The 27011-nt window shown below is 36.8% G+C and overlaps 1 protein-coding gene across 11 annotated transcripts in view; it reads left to right on the forward strand.

Annotated features, from left to right (window-relative positions):
- LOC307117829 (ankyrin repeat and SAM domain-containing protein 1A) overlaps positions 1-27011 on the forward strand; it is a 155449-nt gene that overhangs the window by 115405 nt on the left and 13033 nt on the right. For all 11 annotated transcript variants that reach the window (XM_079802982.1, XM_079802985.1, XM_079802978.1 and 8 more), the window contains 8 exons: positions 15059-15157; positions 15334-15480; positions 18776-18883; positions 20731-20898; positions 20988-21125; positions 21257-21328; positions 24635-24721; positions 25644-25781. In XM_079802982.1, the coding sequence (XP_079659108.1) occupies positions 15059-15157; positions 15334-15480; positions 18776-18883; positions 20731-20898; positions 20988-21125; positions 21257-21328; positions 24635-24721; positions 25644-25781 (957 nt within the window). The remainder of the gene's footprint in view (positions 1-15058; positions 15158-15333; positions 15481-18775; positions 18884-20730; positions 20899-20987; positions 21126-21256; positions 21329-24634; positions 24722-25643; positions 25782-27011) is intronic.

Below are 27011 nucleotides of genomic sequence, written 5' to 3' on the forward strand. Positions count from 1 at the left end.
TAAACGGACAAAATGCTCTACAGAGCGCTAGCTACTCTCTGCTCTCTTTGACGACCACATCTTTGTCCTGTGTCGGCCACCGTAGCTTCTCTATGTGCTCCGAAAGGGAGGGGTGAGCGGTGGGCGGTTGCAATTCACATTTTTTTAATTTAATTTTTTTATTGTGAAGTCTAGGGCTGTCACTAGCAATTATTTTGGTAAGCGAGTAATTGGACGTTTATTTCTGACGATTAATCGAGTAATCTGAATATTTTTTGTGGTAATAAAAATAGACAATTACAATGAGGCAATAATATTTGGTTCAAATAAAGTATCAAAAACAAGTAATCATATGGTTTCATAGAACAACCCTGTTAAAATACATAATACAAAATGTACACATGATAGTTTTGTATTATAACCAATGCCTGCAGAGGGCAGCAACGGTCTGGTGTTGTTACACTTTACAGTAGATCAAATCCTTGTTTAAGTTTGGCCAAACAACATTTAATTCATGTTTACTAAATCTTTAATATTTGTCCACTTTACGTTAGAAAGGATACAGCCGCTGTAATTTCTGTAAAACAAGCAAACTCAGAGCAAAGGTTTTATCTTTTATTTTGAAATCGCGATGAGCTGTTGCATAGAAACATATTGATGTGTTCTCCTGTGTTGGTGTAGGTTTATAAATGATTTACCTTACAAATCTGGCGAAATGGCGCACATTGCGATGATGTTATAAGCAACCCAAACTCACAGCATATTTAGAGATGGAGTTTGCGATGCTCCATACATGTCAATGAATACCGTTCACGTGGAACAGAACTGAGCCGCTCTGAGACGCATGCAAGTAGCCTAATGTGCACGTAAATGAAGCGCATATTAAACCCACATGCCTTTGTGAATTCACAATAGCATTATGCTATGGTTTTTAACTGGTGTTCATACATTGTGCAGCCTTAGAAAACGGTCTAATAATGCGGTTCATGGATTCTTGTCTGTGGAATGTGCCACTTCCAGTATTTTGCTATTTTGCTGGTTACTCGACACGGGTAAATTGCAATCAAGGATTTTTTTTTTAAATCGAGTACTCAAATTCAATCGAAGGATAGGGATAGCCCTAGGATGGTTGCATATCACGTTATTGAGCCACTCAAAATCACCGCAAGGGAAAATCTTTTATAATTCACAAAGTCGTGATCTTTTGACTTGGGCTTCCAGACCATGCTACCAAAATGTTGGAGATCACACAACATTTTCTCACACAGTTTCTTCATAAAGTGTATAATATAGTTGGAATTGGTTTCACTAAAGAAACACTTCTATTTTTGGCTGTTGATTCATATGTTTTTGAAGATTCATGTATAGGGACGCGTGCCACAAACATGTTCTTCACCAGATTGAGAAGCCCATGATGCTGTATGAAAGAACCCTGATTCCTTATATGGGTCTGTGTTGTTTTTACCATGTGAGGTAATGAGGATTGATGGTGTTGCGGTTGAAAGCCTCAGCTGGCCGAGGGAGGCGATGTGCGTGTTGTAAATCAAAGATACAGACCGGCCCCTGGTTGCCCTCTGTTCTACGCTGAGGGCCACCTCATTGCAGAAGTAATGAAGGTTTTATGGCCATGGTGTGTGTGTGTGTGTGTGTGTGTGTGTGTGTGTGTGTGTGTGTGTGTGTGTGTGTGTGTGTGTGTGTGTGTGTGTGTGTGTGTGTGTGTGTGTGTGTGTGTGTGTGTGTGTGTGTGTGTGTGTGTGTGTGTGTGTGTGTGTGTGTGTGTGTGTGTGTGTGTGTGTGTGTGTGTGTGTGTGTGTGTGTGTGTGTGTGTGTGTGTGTGTGTGTGTGTGTGTGTGTGTGTGTGTGTGTGTGTGTGTGTGTGTGTGTGTGTGTGTGTGTGTGTGTACTTGTCTACCTATCTAACAGGGGACCTTGGTGTCGTAACACACTCACTAACAGGGGACCTCTGAGCCAAGAGGGGACATTTTTCAGGTCCCCTGTTGGTCATGCTTTAAATCATGTTAAAATCAAGTAAAAACACTAAAAAAAACACTCTGGTGATTTTTTTTTTTACTTTTGACAAAGTGGGGACCTACAAGTGTGTGTGTTTAAATCATGAAAAATAAAACAAAAAAATGACCCCCACTAGATAAGAATCACAAGCTGAAGTGTTGTAAAATACATGAAGAAGGTTTTTTTATAGGCTTTATGGACAGATAGGTTGAGAGTGACTCTTGAAGGACCAGCACCACATCCTCTAGTACCACTGTTTGAAGAATTCATCTTCCAGAATCTGGCAGTACGTTTTGGGAGTTCATTTTAGTCCATCCTGAAGTCCGTTTTGCAGAGATGGACTAAAAATGAACTCCCAAAACGTACTGCCAGATTCTGGAAGATGAATTCTTCAAACAGTGGTACTAGAGGATGAGGAGCTGGTCCTTCAAGAGTCACTCTCAACCTATCTGTCCATAAAGCCTATAAAAAAAACCTTCTTCATGTATTTTACAACACTTCAGCTTATGATTCTTATCTAGTGGGGGTCATTTTTTAGGATTCTTTACCTAACTGAAGTCTCTGAGATCCTGACACCTTGCACTTCTGGAGACTCCAGGTAGGTTGCAGCTCTGGAAAATGGTGGCGCTGGAGACTAAAGGGTTCCTGATGGTTTCACCCTTAATTCTTCACCTTAATTCTTAATTCTTTTGCAGTTAACAGGTGTCTTTTCTCCGCCACATGTTTTTGTCAGATCCTGCTGACCCAACGAGCATTTCACTGTCCAATGGTCATGCCTTAACTGCAATGTCTAGTATTGCATTAGTATTGCATCCTTCTCATGGGCATTTAAAACTTTTTGACTTTTCAGTCTGAGTTAAATCTCTTTTTTGGCTCAATTTATCTGTAAAAGAAAACATGCCTAATAATTCTGCACACCTGAATATAAGGTGATTTTCATTTCCAGCCTTCATGAACAATTATATATCAATTATACATTATTAAATACTAAATTAATAGTAGTTATTAGGATTGGAATAGGTCAAATGTGCCTGGAAAAAAAATATGATCAGAAAATCAACGTGCCTAATAATTCTGCACTCCCTGTATGTATATGTATATGTATGTATGTATATATATATATATATATATACATACGCAGTTATAAACGCATATATGCAGTTTAATTTTGATTCTGCTATCCAGCTCACAATGCTGTACTCAAAGTCAGTGGCGTGGCATGATGCGGTCACATAATCACATAATACGTTCTTTGGATTTGAGCGTTCAGCACAGCTGAACTCCACAACAACACAGATATAGAAGGCCAATCTCTCTGCTGTGTTCAGATTGCCTTGCCTGAATGCATGTGTGGACTTGTGCTGATTATATATATATATACAGGATTAATAAATCTTAGCTGGACCGTTCAGCTGTACTCTTACATGCTTAACTCTGAATGTCATAGCGGAGAGTAGTAAGAAATGAATTCAGCTTGGATTTGTTTATATGCTGGTCTGTACCTCATTATACAGCAGCTGATTGGAAGCAGGCATTGTCACATGACTACTCTATAGCTCAGCGGGTTTAGCATCTTCAGCTGTCGATGTGTTTAATGGCTGCTTTGAACATCACTGTAAAGCTCCTTCTCGTCTTTGTGTCTTTTTCCACTTCCTCCCCAGTGCTCTTTGGAGATGAAGACTTCATCTTCCTCTACTCACACTCTGTTTTTCATGGCAGAGGATTGACTATCCTTCTCTCCAAGATAATACTGGTGCAGAAAGCTTGGGCTTTTTTATATGGATAAACACTTTTTTTTTTCTTTTGTAGGATTTCCTTTCCACTCTCTTCTCTTTCATCTTAGTTTACCAGAGCTCTCCTCGCTATATTTAAAAAAGAACAGGGCTCCAGACAGCAACTCAAATGGATGTGAATGCAAAAAAAAAAAAAGTCTCAACAGTCTGGAAAATGTTATGTACATCAAAATATCATTTTATCGCATTTCATCTTATAGCTGGCATTAGTTCAAAGTGTTGTATGTAATTTCGACTCTACCAAAGCATCAAAATACCATAATATGTTTACCGTATTATAAGACAACCCCCTTTTTTCAAGATGTTCCTTTTGGGAAAAGGCTTTTTGACGTCCAAATCTTATATTTTATAAGGAAAATGTTTATAAAGAGAAGGCTTTTATTTGAAATAATATTCATATTGTATTTTTCATGTTTACATTTTTGTCTTGAGAGAATGGTAAGTAGGTACTGCTAAAATGCACTTCTTGGCACACCATAAAAATAACCTGTAGCCCATCTGAATTAAATAACAATTAGGCTATCCATCTCACATTTGAAAGTCTTTTTTCGCTCGCAATCTTCGAACATCTCATTCTGACACACCATATTTCTTGGTACACTAATGTTTACGCGTATTTGGTATTTGGCGCCCCCTTTTGTTGTGGGTGTATCTTTGACATGTTGAAGTCTAGACCCTGAATTTAACCCTTGTGCACTGTTCGATTTCTGCTTACACCCCTTATGGTCCGGGTCAAATTGACCCTAATTGGATTCAATACAATTCCCCAAAAATCACACTATGAAAAAGCACATACAATCAGGTACAAACAATTAACGTTTAATATCAATACTTTTCACACATTACAAAGAATAAATATCTGAATTTACGATTTATAAAAATAACTTTTAACCATTTTTATTTTTATTTTTAAGATTGGCCCTTAGGACACTTGCCTTTATACATTTAGAACAATACTATCTTAGTCTAAACCTAAAGTAATCTTGACCAACTATATAGCATTTGAAAGCTTTCAGACTCTAATTTTCATATTTGGTGACTGATTTTCAAAAGAGATGACAGAGCAGGAGATGAATAGCAATAGATTTGTCATTTGTGATGCGCCGCGGTACCAAACTATAACGCACGTTTTGACTCTGTCCATATGTTTTTTTTATATGCATTTTAGAGATTGAATTCAAATCAAATATTAACATTACTGCCCAAACTACTTCTCAATAGGATGTCTACTTCAAAGATATTTTGAAAAGTATGAAAATATAACGTTCAGATCACTCAAACCATATATGGAAATCGAAGAGTCTACATGTCATCTAGTGGAAAATGTTGGTACTGCGCACAAAAACTTTTTTTTTTTTTGAGATATCAACCTAAAATTTGGTACAGAATTTCAGATATTTAGCTTTGATTTTCATGAGGTTTTAGAATTTAACATGTTTTGTAAAATGTATATTTTATATAAAATATAAAAATATATATGTTATATATTTTCATGTTCATAAACTTCTATAACTTGTTTTAAACTTTACTTTTATGATTTATACAGTGATGGCTAATTACAAAACACTGCTTCATGAAGTTGTTAATAGTTGAAGAGCTCTGACATTCAACAAAGTGTTTTGTATTTTGTGTCTGTACAGTTGCTTTTGAACAGCTGTCCTATACGGGTCAAATTGACCCACAAACAACAAGAGTGTATAAAATTTTGATAATCACATTTCACAACGCATTATCATGTTGAAACTTTGCATGCATGTTAATGACCCTAAATGAGAAAAGGTCACACAATTTCAAGAAAAACAATGTGGGTTAGATAGTATTTCAGATAGATTGAAAAAATAAATTATAGCTCATTTTTACCATTTGTGGCATACAAAAAATATTTCTGTATTGAAAAAATTGGGAAAAGCGAATTTTTTTAGCTTCATAGGTTAGTAAAAAACTAAAATAACAAACTATAACCAAGAAATGTTATTATTTTGGGTCTCTACAATTGCCTTAGAACATTAAAATATGCGGGTCAAATTGACCCGTGAACACCACGAACGTAACAGTAAATGTGTGTGTATATGTCAAAACACATCAGCGTGTTGAAACTTTGCATGCATGTTCATGACCCTAAATGAGAAAGTCACAAAATTTAAAGAAAAAAAACATAGGTTAACTGATATTTCTGACAACTTAAAAATCAAAACGAGTCAAATTGACCCGCAACATAACACAAGGGATAAGACAAACTCGTTTTTTCAGATGTTTTTCTAAGAGAAAAAAAAAACCATCTTATATTCGGAACAATACGACATTTAGGAAACATGCTAAGTTCACATATTTGTTTTTCAGAAAAAAACAATGCTACAGCCAGTTATTCTGAAATGTGCATGTCGGAATGTCTGTTTTTGTTTTGGTCTGTGTGATCCCGCCCGCTGCCAACTTACCCAATAGTATTTCGACACCACAGGTTGCCAGTTTGCGGTAAACACTGTGTATTGCTGCCATGGAAGCCAGCAAACGAACTGGGTCAGAGGTCGCAGATTCTACCCAACCTAAAAAGCCTCAGCACCCATCTAAAAATCTCTGTGAATGGGAGAATATTAAAACACAGATAAGTCAACTCATCAACTTAAAGGGTTAGTTTAGTCACCCAAAAATGAAAATAATGTTATTTATTACTCACCCTCATGCCGTTCTACATCCGTAAGACGTCTGTTCATCTTCGGTACACAAATGAAGATATTTCTGTTGAAATCCGAAGGCTCAGTGAGGCCTGCATAACCAGCAATGACATTTCCTCTCTCAAGATCCATTAATGTACTAAAAACATATTTAAATCAGTTCATGTGAGTACAGTGGTTCGATAGTGGTTCAATAGCGTAATATACATGCTTTACTAGATAGAGGCCATTTCCATTGCTCTTCCTTTCCCAACTAATTCCAAATGCATTTGCATGGAGATGGAGTGCGGGAGGAAGACTCCGGTCTCTCTTTCATTCGGATAGCTGGGTTGAGTTCGTCTTACATCTTTCCCAAATTGCATTACTACCCGCATCCATCTTCCCATCCTGTCATCATCTCTGCCTTCCACTTCTCCATAATTCATCCCAAAGAAGCCGATCGCCTTTGATCACGGCTGAGATATTTGATCAATAATTAAAATGAGCTTGTCTGCCATGTTTTTAGCTCTTGCATTAGGAAACTGTCCAATTTGACTTTAATATGTTGCTATTTTTACTTGTGCTTGAGTATTAAAAGGAATGCAAAATTTAAGGAAATTCATAATTGGATTACGTGAGGTGCATTATGGGAAATGTCAGAAGTGATGGGTAGAAGTATAATGTTCGGTTAAGCAGGTTAATTAAGTTTAATTCAGTCAGGTCCACTTAAGTCAAAAACACCATAGACAAACTTTTAGTCAACTTTTTATTGGCATATTTTGCTAAAGTTACATTTGGCGATATGGCTCTGTTCTAAATTCCCCGTCCTTTACATGAGCTCCATGAAAAGCCAAGACGGGTAACAGCAGCAGCTTCTGGGGACAACCTCCCATTTTTAAACTTGGAGAGTAGCGTAAATCCCCCATTGAGAACAGAGCATGATCAGTGACAACAGAATGACAGTGATTAAGTTAAACACAGTTTAAGGAGGAGCTGGGGAGGAGGTGGGTTGCAAAGCAGTGTGCAGTGGAAGCAGCCGAGCAGGCAGACTGAACTGAAGCTGCGCTTAAGTAAGACGCCCTGTTTGAGAGTCGCCAATTGAGTGCATAGGAATCGGATCAGCTGAGATGGGCGGGGTTGGAAAATAGCGGAGCTCGACTACGTGGCCTGCCTGAACTAATGCAGAATGCTTGATTTATTACATCCATTTGTTTCCTCCGAGCTCTCTCAAGCGCTGTGCTCTGCCGTTTGTCATAGCTGTGAGAACGACCTGATTTGTTCAGTGTTATTGGAAAGTTCCTGGAGAGGAAGTTTAAATGAAAAAGATGCGTCTGCTCAATATTTGTTAGCCTTTTGAGAATATACAATATGAACTACTTCAGTATTTTCACATACTAAACGGTTAGCCAATGAGTACAGAGGTCATTTGCATACAGACATTGGTGTACCATTGATAGCATAGCCAGTTTAATTTGAAGAGCTAGAGAGAATGGAAAAATAGACACCAAATGCTGCAAAAGTCTAAGATATGGTCCCTTTAGGGCAGGGGGATGTTGGCATCCTCCTTGACACTTGCCAAATGTGCAACCAGCTTACAAAGTCATGAAGGCACTTACTCAAAGGGAGGGTGAGAAGTGGAATTAGCTTTACTTTTGGGGTCAGTGAATGGCACTTCAGAATGACCGGCCACAGAAAAGAGCTGGTGGTATCATCAGATATCACCATCAGTACCATGTGTGTGTGTGTAGTTCAGGTAAACCCTATGTTATGAGGACAAAATGTCCCCACAAAAATGGCAATATTCTAAGTTTAGGTCCCTATGAGGAAAACAGCTAATAGATTATACAGAATGATGAAAAAATGATTTCTGCGATACCACATATGTTTACTCCGTTATAGTTTAGGTCAGTAATTTTTAAAGAAATTAATACTTTTATTCAGCAAAATGCATTAAATTGATCAAAAGGGATTAGTAAAGACAACAATTTTTTTTTTTTTAATCTTACAGACCCAAACTTTAAACCTTTGACACAAAAGAAATAAATAGTGTGGTAATCAACACTTTTCACGATTAGTTAATCACAGCCGCTGTAATTATAAAAAATAAATTAATCAATTATTTGTGCAACCCTAACATATTCTGCTTTTGCATATAAATCTATCTATCTATCTATCTATCTATCTATCTATCTATCTATCTATCTATCTATCTATCTATCTATCTATCTATCTATCTATCTATCTATCTATCTCTCTATCTCTCTATCTCTCTATCTCTCTATCTCTCTATCTCTCTATCTCTCTATCTCTCTATCTCTCTATCTCTCTATCTCTCTATCTCTCTCTCTCTCTCTCTCTCTCTCTCTCTCTCTCTCTCTCTATCTATCTATCTATCTATCTAGGCATCACTTGATGTCATCCACATGATTGCTAGTGTGCAAAATGATTACAAATTCCTCTGTCGTCATAAAGCATCTGCATCGTTCCTCAAAGCTAATTCAAGTTCCTCTGCATTAGAGCGATTTCCACTGAGGGTTTCCACGGCTCCAAAATGCATAGATTGCTTTTGATTTCTCACACATTGCACCTGGAATTGAGCTGTTGTTTCGTGGACTTCCCTTATTAGTGTCTGCTTTTCTCCTCTGCCATCATGAGGAATCTCTCCACAACTGGAATCAAAGTTTTATTCTCTGATGTCTTCGGGAAATTGGATAGTTCTAAAAAGCATTACTTTGCAAAGTCTACAAAGTCTCTGGAGCTGTGAGCCATACAGGCTCTTATTAGTGCTGTTTGCAAAGGAAAACATCTCTGTTATATACCTGGGGTTTGGGCTTTAAATGCAAAGTATAAACAGTTTTGCCTCGTCCCACATTTGTGGTACATGCGTGCATGATACATTCACTCTAAAAAATGCTGGGTTGTTTTAACCCATGTTTGGGTCAAATATGGACAAACACAACCGTTTACATTTTTGAATTACATTTTTAAACTCAATGGTTGGGTTTGTCCCCAGCATTTTTCAGCCGTGGAAAATAATACAAGTCATTTTGTTGTTAGTTTTATTAGTTGTGCTGTGTTTGCTTTTTTATTGTTTGCGTCATTGGTTTTGGTTTGCGTTTTGCTTTTTGTTGTTAGTGTGTCATTAGTTTTTTGTTTTGTAGTTTGCTTTTGGTTGCTAGTGTTTTATAATAATAATAATAATAAGCTTTATTTTATATAGCGCCTTTTAAAGTTGCATCTCAAAGAGCTTTATAAGAACATACAAATAAAATACATTGAAATAAGAAAAGAAATAAATAGAAACATACACAACAAATTTAAAAGACGAATATGTAAAAAAAAAAAAAAAACAGAATAATAACATTTAGGCTAGCATGAAAAACATGTTTTAAGGGAAGATTTAAAGAGCAGGTCTTTTTATTTAAAGAAATTAAATAATTAAAGGATTAAAATATATTTAATTAAATAAGAAATAAGAACGGTAAAAGAAGTTCTAGTTCTAATTATAGCTTACATGGTTGTGAAGTAATCTAACTCTTAATAATAGGATTTTATTATTAATATCAAATATTTTTTTTTCTTTAAATGCACATATTCACTCGTTTGTTTGTCTAATATGTCAAAAGTCTCTTCACATTCACTTATGAATGAAGTCATTTAAATGATTGCATATTGCATATTTTCAATTCAAAATGGCGTAATTACAGTAGTTTGCGTCACGTGGGTCGTTAAACGTAAATATTGTCAAATATTAAATGTTTTGCTACTTGTATCTAGCCACGCCCGCACTCTTTCACTGTAAAAACTAAAAGCGTCGCTTTGGAATTCACACTGATCTTCAGTGAACATTAAGCCCCGCCTTCTTTGATCTGATTGGCCATCATTTTGACATTGACGAGCGCTGTTAGACAGCTGAGGCAGACCAGACTAAAAATGTACATTTTTAAACTGCTAACCTAGAGTGGTGTGTAATGGAGAGCAGCATTAAGAAATATCAAATATTGCGGGGACTTGTTGGGTGGTTACATCCCCTCATAAATTTTGCATCTGAAAAATGCAAAAATAACTCTCTCCACGTCTTTTCAAATCAAAAATTGCACTGCGTGTCGTTAGTAAATCCTGACAGCAGTTTTTTAACACCGAAAGAGGGTTTGTGCTGGCGCAAGCTGTTGGTAAATCTGGCCCATAGTTTCCAGATATATAAATAAACCATCTCTGTGTGTTGTACTCAGAGATCTGATTTCAGTCTATACTGAAGGCTGGTAATGAGAGAAGAAGAGTTAAGTGGATTGGAAAGTGAGAGAGATAAAAAGAGGACGGAGACAGATTGATCCACCTTAACCTTTCTCGCATTCAGCGGCCGTTTCTTCACTCTAAATGATTTGGGCAGTTTTACTCGAACCTATTCCCCATCTGCCTCCCTCACTCACTTTATCATAGAATGAGCCGATGAGACTGAACGTGGTTCAGATCGCTCATGTTATTTGAGTGGAGTGAAGGATGACAGACAGTGATGTGATTTGTCATGTTCATCAGAGCATTAGATGTCTCATATTTGATTCAGAGCAGATCTGCGCTTTCGTTGCACAGGACGTTTGCGATGATTACCTACTGCACCATTTTCTTTCACCAGCCTTGACTTCACCAGGTGTGCAGCGACAAGTTTCCATTTTGTCTGTCCACTGAAGTGTTGTGTGAAGCGACAGTCACAGCCGATCAGAATGATTAGGGATGTTTAGTATTAAGTACATTTGTGAGGAGTAGGATTTTGTACCAGGGATATTTTAATGTGGGCTGATTAGGACAAAATCTCTAAACGATTAACAGACGACGTGATTTTCTCTTTATCACGCTGTTTGTGTTATCGTTGTTGTCTTTTTTTGGGTTTAGTTTTTGTGTTGTGTTGGGGTTTTTTGTGTTTGTTTTGAGGTTTGCTTGTTAGTGTTTTAGTTTTGTTTGTGTTTGTTTTGGAGATTTGTTTTTTTATTGGTTTTGTTTTGCTTTTTTACTGTTTTATTGATTTTGTTTTGTTTGTTTGGAGCTTTTTGTGGCTTGTTTGTTTGTTTTACTGGTTTTGTTGTGTTTGTTTGGAATTGTTTTGTTTGTGGTTTATTGTTTGTGGTTTATTTGTTGTGTTTGTTTAGAGATTTGCGTTGTGGCTTGTTTTTGTTTTTTTATATTATTTGTTTCACTTTGTTTTGGTTTATGTTAGCGCTTTTTGGTTTTGCTTTAAGTTGTTTGTTTTATTTGTTTTGTTTGTTTGGAGGAGTTTGTGGTTTGCCTGTTTGTTTTATTTGTTTTGTTGTATGTTTGGAGTTTTTGTTTTGCGTTCTGGTTTCTATTATTGGTTTTGTTTTGTCTTTTGCATTAGTATTTTATTAATTTTAGATTTTTGTGTTTGTTTGGAGTTAGTTTTGTTTGTTTGTGTTTTATTGGTTATGTTTTGTTTGTTTTGGCGGTTTAGTTTAGTTTTTTGTGTTGGTTTCATTTTGTGTGTTTTATTGGTTTTGTTTTTTCAATGTTTGGAATTTTTGTTTTGTCTGTGGTTTGTTTTGGGTTTTTTGTGTTTGTTTGGAGGTTTGCTTTGGGTGTAGTTTTTGGTTGTTTGTATTATTGGTTTCATTTTGAGTTTTGCATTAGTATTTTATTGTTTTTGTTTTGTTTGTTTTGAGATTGTGTTTGTTTGGAGGTTTTGTTTTGTCTTTTTTGCTTTTTGTTGTTTTTTATTTTGTTTGGTTTGGTATGTTATGGTCAGGGCCGTACCCACTATTGAGGTCCCCGGTAATTTTTTGCATATAATGAAGGTTGTGAAATAATTGCCTAATATTAACACTACTTTGTTGCTACAATGGTATTACATATCGCCACGATAACCAACCTCATCTGAGCTGCCTTTGGGGCTGTTCACATGTCACGTCTTTTGCGTGCTCAAATAGAGAGCGATGCTGCCGCGACGTGTGCGGCGCACTAGTTTTCTCTACACCGCAGCGAGATAAAAAAAATTCACAACACGCTTTCAGGTAACAGGCATAAAGTGCGAGTCTGTCCTGTGAGACACAAGTAGCTAAACCAAACAGCTGTTTTGCAACTGACAGAAACAATCAGTTTGCAAAGACTGTATCAATCAGAAAAACTCAGCTTTGGGAAGGGAATATAAATAAATATATATATATATATATATATATATATATATATATATATATATATATATATATATATATATATATATATATATATATATATATATATATATATATATATATATATATATATATATATATATATATATATATATATATATATATATATATATATATATATATATATATATATATATTATATATATATATTATATATCTCTATAAAAAAATATAGTATAGTATAGTATAGTATAGTATAGTATAGTATAGTATAGTATAGTATAATATAATATAGTATAATATAATATATAATATAATATAATATAATATAATATAATATAATATAATATAATATAATATAATATAATATAATATAATTTATATAATATAATATAATATAATATAATATAATATAATATAATATAATATAATATAATATAATATAATATAATATAATATAATATAATATAATATAATATAATATAGTATAGTATAGTATAATATATACACAGCCTACGACGTAGCTACGGCGTACACTCGACGCAGAAGTATAAATTGGGCTTTAGTGTTACTTGCTCTTAATTGAACTGATTAGTCCACAAACATTCATCAATTAAGGAAAAAAACTATTTGCTGAAACCAATCTTTGATTCTCATATAAATTGCTAATTTCCCTCTGGACACAGAAGGATTGCATTGGCATTTCATTGAAATGTGACATCTATGCAAAATAATCCTTGAAACATGTGATTGTGTATTGTCAACAGTAAGCATAAATATTCTGCATTTCCATTTTGTAGTGTGGGTCACTCAACATTGTTCTCATCTGCTGGACAAATAATATATGCTACTGGCCATGACATGCTTTTAAAGCTACTGTAATCCTTTTTTGGCCTTCAAATAAATTAAAATGCACACGTGTAGATCAGGAAAATCTAAATTTCCCCCGAACCCCCCTGGCAACATCACTTTAACAAGTAGCTCTTTATTTATAAAAATATAAATACAGCGTACGGTTTGGGTTACGGTTTGATGTTATTGTTGTTTTAGCAGTAAAATGTCCTTGTTGAAGTTGGGATTGTAACTGAAGTATTGTGTTGCAGTGTTTATCTTTGCAAGCAATCTCTCGCTCAATCGGCACATAATGACAGCCGGAGCTCCAAAGGAGTCATTTTTCTCTCCACAGCACACAATTTGTGGTTGATGTAATGGGTGTACACATGCTGGACACTGTAAATTGACCAGTTCACTGTAAAACACAGTTCACATCATTGTAGATCTCAAAACACTACCACTCACTTGCTGTAAATTCTTAAGATCTGTTTGTAATGTTTATCCTATTTTAGACACAGTTTCAATGCTATTTATTATAGTGACCCTTCAGGTGCAGGAAGGGTCTTTTCTCTCTCTCTCTCTCTCTATCTCTCTCTATCTCTCTCTATCTCTCTCTATCTCTCTCTATCTCTCTCTCTCTCTCTCTATCTCTCTCTATCTATCTATCTATCTCTCTCTCTCTCTCTCTATCTCTCTATCTCTCTATCTCTCTATCTCTCTATCTCTCTATCTCTCTATCTCTCTATCTCTCTATCTCTCTCTCTCTCTCTATCTCTCTCTATCTCTCTCTATCTCTCTCTCTCTCTCTCTCTATCTCTCTCTATCTCTCTCTATCTCTCTCTATCTCTCTCTATCTCTCTCTCTCTCTCTCTATCTCTCTCTATCTATCTATCTATCTCTCTCTCTCTCTCTCTCTATCTCTCTATCTCTCTATCTCTCTATCTCTCTATCTCTCTATCTCTCTCTCTCTCTCTCTCTCTCTCTCTCTCTCTCTCTCTCTCTCTCTCTCTTCTCTCTCTCTCTCTCTCTCTCTCTCTCTCTCTCTCTCTCTCTCTCTCTCTCTCTCTGTGTGTGTGTGCGTAAGGTCTCGTTGTGAGATCAGCACCTTAAGATTGCTCTCTGCTCTCGGTCTTGCATCGATCGCTCAGACGCTGCTATGTTAGGCGTACTGTGTTTAGAGTATATAGCACTGATCAATAAAGAAACACGAAACGCGCGCACATACAAACAGTGTGAGGTGTTCATCTCTGTCCAACTGATATATACTGTGTCCTTAATCCATGAAGTGGAGACATTCTGTATGTTTGTTGATGAAAGTAAGGGTGGTTTAGTGATTAAAATAGATGCTGCTGTTCTCTATGGTTCGCTGCAATGCATTAATTTAAACCGTGTGCTGCTTCAGACAAAGACACATTGACCAAGTGGAGCTCTATTGCCTTCAGTATTGATATGGAGTTGTGTATTTAGCTCTCTTTTTGTGTTGTGTTGTGGTATTTATAGTCTTTACATCTAATAATCTTTAAACAAGATCAGCTCACGTGAGAAGCAACATACTTCTTTTAAGAGATTTATTTTTCATTTTTTCTTCCATGTTTTATATATAAACCTCACTAGCTTTAACAGCATATGTCTAATGGTTGTGTTTGTGTAGGGAAATGATGTAATGGAAGAGCAAGATCTGAGAGAAATTGGCATCACGGATCCGGGACATCGCAGGAAGATCCTCAGTGCTTCACGCTCTTTACCAAAGGTCTGTGTCGCTCTAAAAGGATTTGGTTCATGCTACGATTGTCTATGATCACTTATGACTCTATCAGTGTTAGCTTGTAGGATATCCTTTGTTATTATAATGTTGGTTGTAAGTCAGCTGGTAGTTTATCTGTACTGGGTCTGAAGTTGGTTCTCTGTTGTTTTTGACCTCTGCAGGTGAAAGCGTTGGGCTGTGACGGCAGCACGTCCCTCGCGGCATGGCTGGACGTCCTGGGTCTTCAGGAATACCTGCACAACTTCCTGTCCAGTGGCTATCGCACGCTAGAATGTGTGAAGAACCTGTGGGAGCTGGAGATTGTAAATGTGAGGAGAACATCATACATTCAAACATTTACAGTAATTGATATCGACTGCTTTTTTGTTTTTATATAAAGCATTGGCAGCACTTTACAGTAAAGGTTACGTTTGTTAACCCTCTGGTGCTCTTTGGTCATTTCTGACCAGAACATTTTCTGTTTTGAAATTTAAAAAATCACTGCTTCATCGGAATGATATAAATTTGGTGACTTCTCTAGCATTAGGTATGTAAACACACAAAAAAATGGGGTCATGATTCGAGCATGCTAAGTGGTCGTAAAAAAAAGTAGCGTTCATGGTCTTCGGTCATAAATGACCGACCATAGGAAATGAATGGGAAATCTGCAAAAACACAAAAATTCTCAGAATATTTGTGTGTACAATCTACAAATCGGCCACGATGCTGAAAAAAAGTACACAGCAGTAAAGCAGTGACACTCTGAAACATCAAGAGTGTGATATTGACACCTACACTCACACACACACACGCACACTTATACACACACACACACACCTATGAAAAACTGAACCTATGAACCACATTTAGAATTTTTAAAAATCACAGCTTCATCGTAATGAAGACTTGGTGACTTTTCTAGCATTAGGTATGTAAACACACACTAAAATTGAGGGCATGAAGTGGTCGTAAAAACAATACTCCCACTTGTGCTCTTCGGTCAAAAATGACCACCATAGGAAATTAATGGGAAATCTGCAAAAACACAAATTCACAGAAAAATATATTCAAATCCATAAAAAAAAAATCATTAAATGTGTTCAAAACCGACTGCTAGTGATTACACCCATGGTTGCATGATTCCTTAAATAATTCCAAAAGAGGGAGCTAATCTGCCTTCAAAAAAAATTTATTCTGAAGGCCTAGTCTCTATTTTAACCTGAAATACTGCCCAAAAAAAAAAAAAAAATTAAATGTGCATATAGCAACGGAATTGAACGGAGAGGTAGGTAAGACAACCAGCATGTGTTCTTTTTTTTTTTTTTGATTGTGTAGCCCGTTTCGTTTGCGCGCGCTGTTGCGATCTGCCTGCCTCATCTTGTCAAAAATGCCTTTTTACTGTGATGGTGGTGATAGTAGGCTAAACGTTTAAATGATGCTTTAAGTGTTTTATATGGGTTTTATAAGCAAGACAAGTCAAGTACTGATTTGAGAGGCTAAAGCATTGGGTTAACTCACTGTCGGCCGCTGGCCGCTTGGTCATCACTTTAAATAACAAAAACATTAATTTAACAAACAACAAAATGCTTCAAACATTTGTCTAAATTAACTTAATAAAGAGACAAAACGAAATTTAACTAATTTGACATTAAAAACAAAACTGAACTATTTTAATGGCTGCAAATAATGTGTAATAGGGAGGATAAGCTGTCGGACACGGGCCGGGCTAGGGCCTCAGCATCTCGGGCCTAGTTTTGAGGCCCGTGCAGGGCTCTTACATGAACTAACATGAACAAACAATGAATAGTTGTATTTTTATTAACTATTATTAAAGAATTGTATTGCTTGTTGTTTGTTAATGCATTAACCAATTTTAGCTTACTGTAAAGTGACCTTATTGTAAAGTGTATTAGTAACTTGGTTTTTCTTTCATTTGTAAAAGTAATTCACTTACTTGGTTGTGAATTAAAGCTTGTTCAAACCCAGGACGATTACTATAATGATAATAATAAAGATATAGTTCTAAAACTCTTTCTAAATATAAAAGAATAGGTAAGTTCACACCACAACTATATATATACAGACTCTGCTGAAAGCTACAGAAAATTTTATTTTGGGGTAAAACCTATAAATTGTATTGTTATATATTGTATTGACAACTCATCAGTTGAATTTTTAGCAGCTTATATTCTGCATGATTGGGTGTTTTTAAATAAACACTGTCAAAAGCTATTCAAGTTTTAGGGCTGGACATTGATATTAGTGGTTACCCGAATTTAGTCCTTCCTATATTGTATTTATATAAAGTGTTCACAGGCATTGCAATCAGGCTCATATAAATGTCAGAAAACACGATTCCTGGCTGCGTGTCAATATCCATGGATCACAGAATCTTTGCCAAGTTGTAATGAACATTATATCAAGTTTTATATTTGTTTTACTCGCATTTTCGTGGTTTCCTCAGTTAACTCCAGACACTCAGCAGCACTTCGGCCACTCAGTCCAGGTTAGGGAGCGTGTTCCGGTGGGAAAGTGATGTCAATACAATGCATACCCTCTATTTTTTTTTTCGAGCTGACAAATGACAAAAACACGGACAACCAATCAGAATCCATCCTGCTTTAAGAGCTCAAGCATTTACAGTGGCGGACGACAAAACTCAGGGTTTCCGCGGGGTCTTAAAAAGTCTATAAAAGTCTAGAAATTCAAAATCTAAATTTTAGGCCTTAAAAAGTCTTAAATTTGCTGAAGTATTCTGTTTTAGGTCTTAAATAATTTTAAACGGGTATTAATTATCCTACGTCCATGTAACGCTACCTCTATTGCTCATTGAAATCCTGCAGCACTTTAGCACTTTTTTCTGTAGTTCTTTCTTTCGCTAGTCCAAATATAATTTTCTGTATTACGACTACAAATGGGACCAACATGCAGCTTATATTGCAGCCAATCAGCTTTCGTGTTATTGGAGTCTCTTTCAGATTGTACCACAGACACATAAAACGGATTTTATTCTTCAGCTAATAGTCCTCCAGTTTTTCATGTTTCTGCGATTACTAAATACAACGAAAAATCAACATGCGTTTTTTTGGAGATCCTGCATTATTCCTAAACCAAAATAAGCAAGATTTATGTATTTTGTTTGTTCTATTCCAATGTGTGACTATTGTGGATCTAACATAATACATAATATGGTAAATGTGGTGTCCTAATTATGAAAAAAGGGCAAATGCAAATTTTCAATGTCATTTTGATCTCAAAAATCACAACAACAAAGAAATGTTGCGAAATCCTGGTGGGATTAAGCTATGAGGAAGTGCAATTTGATTGATTTGTTCAATTTGAATAAATTAATTTACTTTGCAAGTAATTTTGTGACTGCATTTCCTCTGTATAGGTCTTAAATTTCATTCATAATGTTCTTAAAAAGGTCTCAAAAAGTCTTAAATTTGACTTGGTGAAACCTGCAGATATCCTGAAACTGCAGCGTGCACTTATAATAAACAGAACAATTTTGTTACGTTAATATAGTTATCGTTGTAATTCTTTTCTTGGTGTGAACTTGCTTTTATTTAGGATGTTAACGTTGCTTTCTGGAGCTGAGTCTTTGTCTTTGTGTTTATGTAGGTGCTGAAGATCACGTTGTTGGGCCACAGGAAAAGGATTATTGCATCGTTAGCTGAACGGCCCTATGAGGAGCCGCCAGTCAAGCCACCCCGCCTCTCTCAGATCAGAGTAAGAGCTGCAGTTTTGGGTCTCTTAATATTGTCAATATTTTGTCATGACATATTGATTAATTTTAGTCTGTTTTACTGATATGTAATTTGTCAACATATGTCATTTTAGTTGACTATAGGCCCATTCACACCACACAGATAAACGCCAGCAAACACGTTGCAACTGGTCGGGGTTTGTTTTCACCCAACTGAACATTATTTTATACAATTCTAAATCTAAAGGCCAACTTGTTTGTCTGTGCAAAATTTTAAAATATGTCACTATAACAGACCTAACTTTTGATCTATAAATGTTTTAATTTAAATATGTGTCAGACTTTTAAACGTTTTCTTTGCGTGTTTGTTTCATTGTTATTTTGCAGCGTTCATTTCATATTTTTACAGTAGTTTATTGTCATGATTGATCTTTAATCTGGTCTTCCTTATCAATGACAAAAAAATACATTTGTCAGTAATTTCATTTAGTGGATTAATGCTTATGCCGTGTCTTATTTTCACAAACCATGACTTTCAGAGTTTGTCCACTAGAAATGTACAGGAAAGTGTATTTGTTTGTGTTTCCTCCATTGAAACACAGAAAACAGCTTGACTTCAGCACTTCTGTCCCTCACAGAAGGATGTTGAATGAATATCACAAATCAAATTGGTCATATATCACCCCAAAATAACAAAGTAATATGTAATTAAAAATAAAGTAAATTTTTATAAAAAAAAAAAAAAAAATAAGGTAAAATTTAATAACAAATAAAGTAAAATTTTATAAAAAATAAAGTATAATTTTGTAAAAAAAATATGACAGTTTCTGGATAGACCTACGTATATATTATTTTAAAATAAAAATGTATTAAAAATAAAGTAAAATTTAATTAAAAAGAAAAAGAAAAACTTTTTTAAAAAATAAAGTATAATTTTTATTAAAAATAAAGTAATTTTTTTGTAAAAATAAAGTAAAGTTTTTAAAAAAAATTAAGTAATTTTATTTTAAAAAATCAAGTAAAATTTTATAAAGAAATTTAGTAAAATGTAATTTAACATTTACATTCAAATTAACCCTCCTATTATCTGTTGTCTATTGTCTGTAAAAAAATTCCCCCTAATTTAGTGTGGACAACTCTGTAAACATAACATTAACATGATAATATTTTTCCAATGTCCTGTACACATTTTGTAGCATCTGTGTTCTTTGGGGTCAATTTGACCCCAGGCTCTTTTAGCTGTATAAAACATAAGAAATATAAAAAAAAAGGTCACTATAACATGCAATAATTGTATGTATTCAATATACAATTCAAACAACATCCCTCTGTTTTAGGGCTCTTACCTAGCCTAACCATACCTGTACTATTGCGAGAACCACTAGTAGTTCACGTTATTATGTTCCCGCTCCCCACTTAAACGACAGGGACATAGTGCTGCTAATGTTATCAAAATACTTCCAGGGCCCACCAGATATGCTGTCAGCCATAAATGGCCTGAGACAAAAACCTTTTGTAAAAAATATAATATTCTGGAGGTTTAAATTGCTGGGGTCAAATTGACCCTAGTGGGTAAATTTTTTTACCAGATTTGAGGGTAACAGGAGCGTTAAAATAATAAATATAACATACATTTATAAATGTATATAAATTTGCAGGAAGAAGTGTTTGCTATGTAATTTCCTCCGCTGACACCCAGGTAGAAAGCTGTTTGCCTTATTGAATGGACTGTACTTCTGTCCCTCTGAAATCTGGCATCAGCCCTGATTATAGTCTATAACAAAGTGCAGTCTCTCTCTCGCTCTCTCATTTATGAGGAAGCACATCTTTCTGGTTGGCTGATCGCCCTCATTGAACACTTCTTTTGCAGTGTCAGGATCTCGTGTCCCAGACCTCATCTCCTCTCAGTCACTCAGAATCCTACACACGTTCTCTGGATCCCCTGTTACCCGCAGGGGATTCTGGGAGGAGGAGAGGACCCGACTCCGAGTATGACATGGCCACGCGACAACGGCCCAATGACAGGCCGCAACCACAAGTGAGTCAAACTCAGCGATTCCTTCTGGTTCTGCTCAGATGTTGCACATTTTGGTCGGTTTATCCTAAAAGAGTTCTTCCTCCCTAAAGGAGAAATATGAGGAGCGTCAGCGGGAACCTCGCCTGACCTTGCGACCCCCGAGTCTGGCGGCTCCGTACACACCGGTCCAGAACTGGCACCACCAGCCGGAGAAGCTCATCTTTGAATCGTGCGGTTACGAGGCCAATGTAATAATATTTCTAAATCATAATTCAAATTGAAATCATCTTAAACCTTGATTTAGATGATGCGATTTTGCCAGATCAACTGAAATCTGTCTTTCTCTCTCTGTTTTTGTCCTGTCTGTCTGGTTCTGCAGTATCTCGGCTCAATGCTCATTAAAGAGCTAAGAGGAACGGAGTCAACGCAGGACGCCTGTGCTAAAATGAGGGTAGGTGTGAGTTCACTTCAGCCAGTGAGCGCTCAAGGTCTCCTGTGAGCTGTCACGCCAGGACGCTGAGATTATTATTATATTTTGGAACGGGCAGCAAGCAGCACTGTCAGGGAAAAATGCCACCCATGCGAGTCCTCTACAGGACACTAGCGCAAAAAAAAGGACAGTTTCATAATATATACGTAGGTGTATCCAGAAAGTGTAAAATGAGACTGCAGGTTTGCTCTTTAAGAGCTGTTCTGATAAGCAGCTGTGCGTTTAAATGGTTAAATAATTAAGCAGAACTGTTTGCTCAGCCGCTCAATGCAGAGATGTAGTCAGATTGAGCAGTCGGGCCAGAGTGAGGCACTTAATCAAAAGACCCAGCCAGAGAAAAAACACTGCAGATGTTTTCTTTACTAAGTAAATGATAAAAGAAGGGCGTTTAAAGGCACAATATGTAATTTTCACCGCTAGATGTGGCTTATTCAAAACAAAGCTTGATGACGCCTTGATTTCATGGAATCATGGGAGTTGTTGTCTTCGCCTCTACAGACGGTGGGAAAGAATCTGACGGGCAGAAATCATATTTATGGATGAGCTAATCTATTAAATGATTATTAGTGTTACTGTAGCGGAGCGAAGGCGCTGGAGACGAGCATGAAACACGGCTCGAGAGCAGTGGAGCTTTTATTAGACGAGCGCTTCCGCTTCTTCCGCTCATGTGTGTGTGTGAGGTAACGCAGCGCTGTTTTATCATATTAGACACATTTGAGTGTGTTGAAGGTTATGTTATAATGCCACTCTGTGCGTTCACTCGCCGGCTACTATGAGACACTCACTAAAGTGAGCTAGATGATATTAGACATGGTAAAACATGGTACTCGCGGTAAATCAAGAAAACACAGATAAGACTAACTGTGTCGAGCTGTATAACAATGATTCGTTTTCTGTCGATGAATGAATCCAAACAGTTGCTCACCTGTCCAATAAAACACATCATATGTTAAAGCGTCTTTGGTGTTTCCATGGTTTTGAAAAATCGGGTGTAACATGGGTATGATGTCACTGATAGGCGCCGCACAGACAGGGCCCGTGTTCTGGTTAAAATCGATTATTTCTTGGAAACATTTTGGGATAATGCAAGTACACAAGTCAACAAAATATATAACACTGTTCTAGTGGTTTTTGGCTATTTGAATCTAAAAATCTTACATATTGTGCCTTTAAATTATGTCCTTTAAATATTTGCACTTTCTATTGGTAAATCTTGCAATGAAACCGGTCATATTTCACCACAAACTTAAATACAATAAATAAAAAAATATAAAATATATTTTACATGAATAAAATAAACTAAGCACATTTTGCTTAATAGTAGTAATAATAAAACAAAAATAATCAAAGTTATTATTATATTTAGTAAAATACTGGTGTTTAATAATATGTTTAATTATTCAGAAATATGATTTTTTTTATTGAAAATTATTTTATTTTTTTACTACTTTGACTCAAAGTTGTCCATACAGGGTTCCAAAGTACTTCAAGGCCTGGAAAGTACTTGAAAACAACGGTCCTTGAAAGTGCTTGAATTAAATTTGAAAGAAATTTTGTTTAGAATGGTGTTATTTCAAAAATTGTCCTACAGTATATGCGCTATCAAAGACAGAACGAAACGTTGCTTATGTTTGGGGGGTGGAGGGGTAGCGGGGGAAAAAACTTGAACCGATGGAGAGCAGTACATACACTTGCTGAAATTGAAAAGTTGCGATTTTCTAGGCCGATATGGCTAGCTATAATAGAAAATATACTCTCATTCCTGCGTAATAATGAAGGAACTTTGCTGCCGCACCATGGGTGCAGCGGAGCAATGATATTACGCAGCGTCTGAAAATAGGCTAACTTCCGTCAACATAACCAACGTGACAACCCGCTTACACAGAGAGCATGCTGGGGACTATTTTCAAGCTCTGTGTAATATCATTGCACCGCTGCACCCATGGTACGGCTTAAAGCTCATTGATTATTACGCAGGAATGAGAGAATAGTTCCTAGCCATATCGGCCTAGAAAATAACAACTTTTCATTGTCTGTCGGCCTTAGTCCATGATGTAACTATACACATCACAACATGTAAATAGCAAAATGTTGGCGTTATTTAGTCACTTATTGAGCAGTAGGCTAGCTGGAGCCATTTACCTCCAGTCTTTGTGCTAAGCTAGGCTAGCGGTGGGTTCGTCAGACAGCGTTGAGACACAACCAGACATGAAGATGAGAATGTATGGACTTATCTAACTCTGGGGGATACAGTGAATAAGCTAAAGTCCCAAAAAGTCGGCGTGTTCCTTTAAGTAGCCTACTTTAAGAGGTCTTTTGTGATACTACATATGCTGGGTTATGAATCTGATAGGTGCTTGACATAAAATAAATGGTGTTTGGAAAAGTCCTTGAATCTGGTGTACATGAAAGAGTGGGAACCCTGCCATATATTTTTGGTGTTTTTGTCAACGTCTCAGATAGTCTGACGGTAAATAAAACTGTATGTACCGTGTGTTTGTGACGCGAACAGACCTCATTCACACACATACATTTGAGCTTCTCCTTTTAATGGCTGTTGGCAAATCCACTTGAAGGTGCACACCATCACCTACTGTACAACACCTGCGTGACAACTGGCGGGAAATAAAGGATCTGGCTTAGAATAGTGGATACCAATCAGTAAAAAAAAAGTTTAATTGCTGCCATTATCATTGAGGTTGGTTCGGCACATCCCTAATTGAAATACTGTAAAGACATCGTTCATCCCCTTGGATGTTTGCTGGAGCCCCCTAGTGAACCCCGAGCTCTTAAATTGAGAACTTCTGTTTTACAGTGAAGAGAACTTTGGGACAAAGAGTGGTCGACTGATATACCGGACGATATTTGGCGTTTTGTTTTGTTGCGTCGGCCGATCCGTTTTTAGTTTTGGTCAATGTGTCAGACTTTTATTTTGACAGGGCTATGAATGGCAGCGCCTGATCGAAATCACTCCGTGCGAACCGGATGCGGAGAGTTCTGCTGTCACTGGAGACTCATGAGCAACAAACTTTGAAAGCCGTGATTTCAAGCTATGCCCAGTTGCCCACTTTGTCACATTAATGTCATTTTCATATAAAAGTAATCACCTTGTGTTTACTTGGAAAAATATGATCCCATTGTGCACAAACTTTGTGTCCTATTGGTTTCAGTGTTATAACTAAATGGTAATGAAAAATTTGTGATGAAATATTTGGGGCATTATATTCACCTTATATGTTGTAAAAATTCTATAATTCTCTCTCTCAGAGGTCGACAGAACAGATGAGGAAGATCCCCACCATCGTCCTCTCCATCACGTACAAGGGTGTGAAATTCATTGATGCTGCCAACAAGGTGATGACATCATCCTCCTCTGCCGTTCACCCCGGGCAGGCAGATAAACAACCGCTCGTTAAAATGAAACCCTGCTTGCTCACGGGACATGTCTGTGGGGTGGGGGTGTGTTTGTGTGTGTTCTCATCGCATCACATGAGTGATAAACAGACACACCGACGAACTCAGACTTATTGAGTGACTTTTGAGCTCTGTCATTTTTGCATTGGTAAAGGTCACGGGTGTCTGAAGTGATATTTATTTATATTCATCAGAGTTTCCAATATTGTTTTGATTCCGTAGACACTGCATTGACGTTAATCTGTAATTGTTTTTATTCTTAAAACCAGCATTACGGGGCTTGACATTCACTTTTTTGTGCTCACCAGTCACTGTGGCTAGTGGTTTTCCAAAGCAGCCACTCTCATTTTCACTGGCCACTTTTTTGACCAATACCGTGGGGAAAAAAGACCATATAGATATGTTTATATTATCTCATAATTTGGCAGCAGGTCACTTCACTGCTGTCACTTCAAGACCTGACGCACGGATCCATTACACTGTTACACATGTGTTTTCTTTCTCAACTGTTTACGTTCACTTAAAACAAAACTGACTGCGTTTACATGGATACTCGCCAAGACCGGCATTCTTATTTTGTGCGTCATATATTGTGTATTTGATCTCTTTAAAGTTTCATTGTGTAGTATTTATGAGGATATATTGACAGAAATGCAATATAATATACATAACTATGTTTGCAGTGGTGTATAAAGACCTTAAGTAATGAACCGTTATGTTTTTATTACCTTAGAATGAGCCGGTCCCTTACAGTGAAGTCGCCATTTTGTGCTGTCATGTTTCTATGCGTGCGTGTGTGTGTTTCTGTGATTGTTGTTGAAGCTCTGTTTCCTAATATCGTCTTGGTTTTGTGTGTGTGCAGAACATCATCGCAGAACATGAGATCCGAAACATCTCGTGTGCGGCTCAGGACCCGGAGGACCTCTGCACCTTTGCTTACATCACTAAAGATCTGCAGAGCAGCCATCATTACTGCCATGTGTTCAGCACCGTAGACGTGGTGAGACAAACACGACCATCAGTACGCTGTGTGAGAGATGAGCGCTTCAGTGGTTCTCAGCTGTTGTGCTTCAGTTTTATTTTTAACTTCTGCAAAAAAGCTCTTTTTTTTTATCAAGTACAATTTAAAATTTATGTTCCTGCTGTCTGTGATGAATGTCTGCTGTCTGCTGTCAGAATGTCATGATCAATTTGGGAAGCTCTGCTCATAGTCTCACATCGCCAGACCTTTAGACTGACAGCAGAAGGTCTGGACTCCATCGCAGAGTCCGTCTGACTGGCAACCAATCACAGTTCGTTTTGTTTTGCGTCATGTTTAGCGATCGTGAAAATTGTAACGTCAATGTCCCTACAATAACAGACCGGTGTGTCTATACCGCGAACTTGACATACTTCACATGCTTTTGAAAATCCAGCGTTTAGTCCTGATAAGCGCTCAATGTCACAGTTGTAAACATGCTGACGTTCTTGCATGAGGGGGTTTGGCATCACGGCATCTTTGTTCAGCCAGCGGTCTGTGGGCGTGACGTCTGAGGCAGAGACTACTCTGCTCATAGTCATGTTTCTGGATATGTCTCTCTCTCTCTCTCTCTCTCTCTCTCTCTCTCTGTGGTGTGTAGAGCGCTGTGGGCCAGGACTCTGATAGTATCTCAAAGAGTTTTATAGGAGAGATTGTGAGCAGCAGCCCATTAAAATTACATTGATCATACAGTTTCCTGAATGATACAGACACACACTAGACCTTCAATACTTACAGCCAGACTCTAGTAAAGCTGAATTTAACCATTCATGTAATAGTTCACAAATCAAGCGATTATTAGAGCTGATCATTGACTATTCAGGTGATTAATAAATAGCTATAAGCTTTTACTTTTGAGTTAAGATCTGAGTCACATGTGAGCAAAATAGGATTTGGGCCACACTTTCCTGCAGTCTGAGGCAATGTTCATGTCGTTGACGAATAATTTTCGTCATAATTTTCGTCAACAACCTTTTTTCACTGATGAAAACGAGACGATAACTAAATAAAAACTAGTGTTGGATGACAAAAACTATAACGAAAATCAACTGTCATTTTCGTCAACAAATAAAAACGAGACAAATGTTAGGGAAAGTCGATTAGGGAAGAGATCCAGTCAGAACTGATGTCCTGTGTAACAGATGCGCACATTTGATTTGAGCTGATCTAACCGCTGGAGAACACACGGCCTACAGGCTCACACATCCCCAA

This window comes from Gobio gobio, assembly GCF_949357685.1.
Source record: "Gobio gobio genome assembly, chromosome: 21".
Lineage (NCBI taxonomy): Eukaryota > Metazoa > Chordata > Actinopteri > Cypriniformes > Gobionidae > Gobio > Gobio gobio.